Genomic DNA, 6,844 nt, shown 5'->3' on the forward strand with positions numbered 1-6,844 from the left:
GGCATGCTCCTCTCCTTCCTTCTTACCACAGCCAACACACTCATTCTGCAAACCTAAGTCTTTGAAAATATCAAACTAGTGGGTGTTTGATCGCCTTGTCTCAATCACCACCACTGGCCAGATGGGCGCTTATTGGCGCCATTTACATCACAGTCTCCAGGCTAGCCAACTTCTTTATATTGTCGCACTTCGAGATGTTGATTCGCCAGAGCTGTAAGTTCGGCCTTTAATTTCACTAAATGTTAAAATGGTAAATCCACTACTTACAGATTGCTTTAGGAAGCCCATAAAAGGGCCTGGTATTCCGTCCTTTAAAATGAATGATGTGGGAATTTTAGGAGATGAAGATTACCCTCAAGACCGTAATGCGATTTTGGCAAGCGGCTGTTGAAAATCATGCATTTACAGAGAGGACGAATGGCCAAAATGTCACTTCCGAAACACGATTCTCGTCAGTCCTAATTGTCAAATTCACCCGAGCTTCGAAATTGAGGGGTTATATCCCAAATACGCCCTCAGCACAGGAACTGCAGTTCCTAATGAGGCTGGTAGGTTGACATTTTAGACACTTTAACTCATTCCCTAGCTGTACTGTCAGTGGTGACACCGGTTTGTCCAAGTCAAAGATATCGGATGAATTGTTTATGATAATAATAATGCAGGACAATGCCTACATACTAAAGCGGAAATTACAATCGAATATCTTGTGATATTATTTCCTGTTAGCAAATAGCATATCTTACTGTCAACTTGATAGTTTATCCACAGCTGAACTAGGAACATTTTTGCCGTATTTCAAACAAAGTACACTGGTTGATGGTTAGTGACGTGAATGAATGGGGTAAATAATTCAAAACAGCGTAGCAATTGGCATTCGGCTTGCGAGTCATCCTCGGTGCTCACTTTGACAGGTCTAACTAATTATCTGCAAAAAATGGACATACATACATACACTGCACACACTTTTATTTCACTAAATTGAAGAATTCACTTCTTCACTATCCTGTTTAGTTCTACTTGTGCAATTCCCAACCCGTATGACGTGCATCAAAGTAATTGGACAAGCACCTGTATACGCAAATCTGGCTGCTATATTTCTTGGAAAATTAGTGTCATTGCACTTGTGTATTTTCAGAAGATACCATCAACACCACCACCACTTTCAGTGACATTCACCAATCAAATTTACTGACCGACATCTACTGCAAGGCAGTGCTACGGGAAGCAGCGCGATGTGACGCGACTGGAATAGTGAGAACCACTGACTGTTTTAAAGAAGAGTGAATTTGGAAGGATTGATATAAACTGCAGAGAAGGAAATGTGGCGGGGTGAGCCAGCAGCCTCAAGCATTTCCAGCCAATCACCCATTTAAATACAAAAGCCGGAGCGACTTAGCTTAATCTCGCTGGTCGGACGTGAACCAGAGATTTTTCTTGGTGGGTACTCTGGCATCAGTTCTCCCTTTTCCTTTCAGCCTTATCACTAGGGCATTAAATCCACCACTTTCATCATTTCTAAACACCTCCTCGCTAATCCTTATGAACTCCCTTCTATTTTATTCATTCCTTTGATTATTTAGAGGTGTACTTGTCTCATCTATAACATTTCGATGTATGGAATTGGGCTCTTATGTGATGTGAGTATTTGGGACCTCAATTCCCAGTTCTTCCTGCAATTGTTACTGCAGTGGTAGTAGCAGCTGTCATTAGACATGACATGCATGTCAGATTGCAGTGGATGCATTACAGTGTGGGTTTGTATTGTCGCTATCCTTTCTGCGCGAACCGGCAGCTATTTTAGCTACAGGAATAACTAGCCTTAAGTGGCTTCTAGAATAGTCAAATTATCACCAACACTGCAAATTCTACATTCGTAGCTTTTTATGTACTGATAGCCTGATATGTAATTGGGGTGATTAAAGAATAGCATTAAGAAGGTGATTTTAATGGGGATAACATGTACAAGCTAGAAATACCGCCGTAGTTTGGAGTTTCTCCATGCTCAGTATTCTCTCCTAACCACTTATAGCATCCAAAGTAATCTGGACTTAGCAGAGGTTTAAATACGTGTTGAATTTATTACCTACTTTAACACAAAAAACATTTTATATATTTGGGGTGAATGCTGTAAATCTTACAGAAAATTAATGCTCCTTTGGTCAAGGCACCTGTCCTGCGGCCTTTCAAGTACCTATCCGGTAAACTATACAATTATTCTAACTGCGCATCGAGGCTCTGTTAATAATAGAATTGACGCATCTTTGTTTTCATCCACTGAGCAGTCTGCAAACTTATCCTTCCATCTACTTATGCATCCACTCATCTATCTACTCGTTCAGCAAACATGGATGCATCAGCCTCCCTGCGCCTACCGATGGGCTATGCTTGAATGGATGTGGATTAACAGTGGCCCTTTCACGAAATTTTTACACTGCCTTAATGCACCGTCAGGGGATGTGTTGTTGATACACGTACAAACAAATAGTACATATATCCTGCATATTTTAGGCTGCACAATACACTTGCATGCTCATATTCACAGTCATCAGTACAACCTATGTTTTATTTCACCCAACATAAACGTGCTGCAAATCCAACATTTGCATAGCATTTCCCGTTGTGCACTACAATGCAGGATTCTGCTAAGGCTCCACTGAGAGCAGCCAATTGATGAGAATGGAGAAAACAAAACTTCTAATGCATGTGATTCATGCATGCTGGAATTGCCAAGACTGCTGCAATTTTAGGTTCGGGAAATGAACGCCTTGAATATTGAAAAAGGAGTGAGATATCAGGGGGTTGCAAGCACTTCTAGCAAATTTGTCTTTGGAAGCCCTTTACTTCTACTCAGAAGCTTAAGTCATGCAATGCATTACCCTCCACAATAAAGATATTGCCTGTAAGTTATGCAGCAATCTCCAATGTGGGGTTATTTTGTAGGCAGCACATGGAAATAGTCTAGTTTCTTAAGTGTAACATGAGATTAAGTTGTCATTGATGACTAAAGGTGAGATTTATTCTCAAAACACAAATATGTGCATTTCGAGTCAAAGTTAATGTTGGGTCCTTATCTATCACCAGTTAATATCATTGACTGACTAGCATGGGATAAATTATAGCGATTTAGCTTTTCATTGCTCTAGGTAGCAAATAAAATCCATTAAAATGGGAATGTTATCTCACTGAATTAGTGAATCAAAATGCTTGCAATCGTCACTTTTTTAGTGCTAAATATATTCCATTCGTTGTTACCGCAAGAACGAGTCATCCAGGTATCGACAATTTAAACAACCAATTTTAGGATGCAACAATCAGCATAAATAACCATCCCTGGGTAAGATTAGAAGCATTAAATTAGTAATGTCTTTGTAAATAATTTTTCCTTTACTAAGATTTGGTAGCCTCTTGTGAAAGGAAAGCTAAAAGTCTCTAAAATTTACTGGTAGGTTAGCCAGAAGAGTTTGAACTATGAAATCGAGTATCTTGACAAGTGGGTGTAGCGTCCCGAGACTCCCTGAAGACGAAAGAAGACACAATACTCGTGCAGAATATATATATTTGGCACGAAGAAGGTGTCTGGGCTATTGGCATGGCCCAAAAGGCCAGCCCACCCAGCGAGGCACAAGGGGGCTAGCTCGAAGTAACAAAAGTGGCGCCTCACCAGAACCGAGGGATAAACCGCTATCGCATTACATGTGACCAAGAAACGGTGGCCCTAGTATTGCCCAGTCTTTCTCAGCTTTGTTTGCTATATGCTTATTTTACTTTGCTTATAATGCATCCAATTTTCTGTTATTATCTGTACTTGTAGTTTGAGGGCATCCTTTTGAACAGTTGTGCTTAGGTCTCTTCAATATGACGCTGGATCCGGTAAAGAGGACGCTGAGTGATACGAAGTTGGGCAAGGCTGATGTCCATGCGATAGTGTTGGTGGGTGGATCTATGAGCATTCCAAAGGTGTAGGAGTTTCCGCAAGTTAAACATGTCCAGTGTCATGTGGTGCTGCGTTGCTGGCGGCCAATCTGACTGGTGACGGGTCGGAGACGATGCAAGATTTGATGTTGCTAGAAGTGACGCCGCTCTCACTGGGAGTGAGATGACGAAGTTGATAAATAGCACCACTCAAATCTCGACAAAACAGATGGACATATTCACCACGTGTTATGACAATCAAACAAGAGCTTGGGTGATGGTATATGAGGGTTAGTATGCGTTGACGCACAACAACAACCGGCTGGACGAGTTCCCGTTGTCAGAAATTCCATCGGCACTGGTTCATGTGCCTCAGATTGAGGTCACCTTTGATATTATGATGAAAATGGCATTCTCAATGTGTCAGCGGTGGAAATGTCGTCGGGGAAGCAGAACAGCATGATCGTCACCACCAACAAGGGTTGTCTATTAGAGGCGGAGATAGAGCGAATGGTGAATGATGCGGAGAAATTGAAGCAGGAAGATGAGAAGGCGAGGAGCAGGATGGCAGTCAAGAATAGGTTAGAAAACTGCAGAGACAGCATAAAAACAAAACTTAGAGAACGATGAAATAGAGCAAAAGTTAACCTCGCAGTTTAGACAAAATATACTTACGATGTGTGAAACGATGATCAGGTGGATGGACGACGACCAGCAGGCCACTAAGGAGAAGTGTAAACTTTTATATAAAAATTTGGAGACCCTGTACAGCTCCACTATGGCGATGAGGAATCTCGGTTCATGAGCACGACGATTTGAAATGTGTAGTGGACAAATTTGCACATTAAACCGTCTTCCCTTCATTCGACTCCGTTAAATGCGATGTGGTCAAACTTGGAATTGTGCTGACCTAGGCTTGATCATTTAACCCTAATCAAACCCCAATCTTTGGTGCATTGTTAATCATTTTTATTTTGCTAAACACTTTAATGAGCAATCATCGGATCCCTCGTGTACTCACCTAGTTGCTAGCTTGGCTTCAGCCTTCGAAGCTATCAAAGAGGCATGCAGCAATCACTCCATAATTGGCCTTGTCAGAACGTCGAAGCTTAAATCACTCACTTTTTCACTGCCTTCTAAGTACTAATGGGCAATCGTTTTTTTAAAAATTAACATGATTTCATTTTTTCAATGCATAGTATCACCTTGATGCTACAACAGCTTGTAAACTCTCCATGAACGAATGGTGCAAGGGTCACTACTAGCTGAGGACTCCACATACACTACTTGTTAATCATGGAGATACCGCTCAAGAGGTCCTCAGCAGCATGGGCCGAGCCGAAGTCCACAGCACACTGACTGACCATAGCGTTATGAGGGCTCGCCTTTAGTACCACCACGAAGGATTTGTGAGCAAATATGCCGATACTCATAATGAGGATAATAAGTTTACCACCAAATTTGGTAGTGGTAATTTGGGTCAAGGAATGGGACGTCAAATATAACACCTTTGACAGGAATTTTCATATGAGGCTTTGCAAACACATACAACAGTTAGCCTGCTGCACGATTGTGGATTAGCGTCGAGTATTACTTCCAAAGCCTTGGCAAAGATGAGGTTACTTTTAGCGTTAATATGTCCTCTGCCAAATAAAGAAATGGACCAAGTGCTTATTATTTGGGATATAGAGCTCTCTCCTTGAAAGTCATTACGAACCACTGTCATAGCCAGTGTTTGGTACTTATATTCAATGACTATGCACACAGTATAGGAAATGGTGAATTTTGTTTGTTTATGACGTAGCCACTTAAGACACCGCCATGAACGACATGACATCCGGGCCATGCCACTTTCGACACTAACATTATGGCTGCTTCCGACTTCAGGAGATAGTCGGTGCCCTTCTGCCTGGCTGTCTAAAGGGGCTAGGAAATGTCTTTTGTCGTCTGTCTGTTGGAAAGAGGCTTTAAAAATGGTGCGCCTCTAGAAACTGTATGGGATTAAGCGATTCACTGCGCTTCTTATTCTCATGAAAGTTTCTTATCTCCTCGCAGATCGTAGATCACTAGTGCTATTGAGAAGGTTTTGTGATCTGAATTTTCTTCGTATCACTTTTTGATTAATCCAATCATTTCACCAAATCAGGTGCCTGCCTGTTGGGTGTTGATTGTGTTTGGATGATTTATGCCTTTCCCCATGAAGGAGGTATGCGGTCGAAATAAGCTCAAACGAAAATATCTGTCGTCCACAACACCTTCAACCATGTAAGCACTCAATCGGTCTGGCGACCATGTACCAGGCTTGTAGGTGGCCTTGTAGCCCTTCATTGCACAATCGTATACGTCGGTAATGAGGACGCTTTTAAACGCTGGGCTGAGGACAGACGCCAAAAGAAGAGGAGGACTCTGTCCGCTGTACTGGGTCATGTGCACAGGTGGAGAAGCAGAGGAGTGCAAAGGTGTGAAAAGGTGATAATTAAGGAAATTTGGAAATAAAGATATCCATGATAGTAGACAAGGGAATCGAAAAAGTTTAAATTGAAAAGCGAATGAGAATTTGAATGCGAATGCAGTGAGAAAGCACCCACCTGTAACAAAAGTAGATGGAGGAAATGAAAACATCAAGGAGTCCATGCTTTAAGGTCAACTTATGCCTTGTCTATGGAATTGATGGGCGCTTTTGTTTTGCTTTGACATGGTCATTTCCAGCTGCGTCTACTTTTCCCACAGATAACTTCTCCACTGCCGATGTATGTACACTTCCCTTCACGGAAGAGCAGTGGTATCTGCAAGGCGACAACACTAATTGAAAAATGTAGGTCGTGACTTTAAAGTTCTTGACTCCAAAGTCACTTTTCTATGGAGGCTATGTAGTGCTGATGGCTCTTTAAGGTGGCCCACGATCTTCAGACTGAGGACCGCAGTTACTCAG

General features: G+C 41.9%; 1 protein-coding gene across 1 annotated transcript; it reads left to right on the top strand. All coding sequences in view use genetic code 11, as the record gives it.

Moving 5' to 3' along the window:
* Positions 1 to 3,855: 3,855 nt before the first annotated feature.
* On the top strand, positions 3,856 to 4,717 carry EGR_07060 (Heat shock cognate protein; the record flags this gene model as incomplete). Its single annotated transcript, XM_024496309.1, has 5 exons — positions 3,856 to 3,934; positions 3,991 to 4,091; positions 4,142 to 4,202; positions 4,340 to 4,493; positions 4,573 to 4,717. The coding sequence occupies 5 exons, from the start codon at positions 3,856 to 3,858 to the stop codon at positions 4,715 to 4,717; spliced, it is 540 nt and encodes a 179-aa protein (XP_024349336.1).
* Between the last annotated feature and the right edge of the window lie 2,127 nt (positions 4,718 to 6,844).

This window comes from Echinococcus granulosus (assembly GCF_000524195.1).
Source record: "Echinococcus granulosus chromosome Unknown EG_S00068, whole genome shotgun sequence".
Lineage (NCBI taxonomy): Eukaryota > Metazoa > Platyhelminthes > Cestoda > Cyclophyllidea > Taeniidae > Echinococcus > Echinococcus granulosus.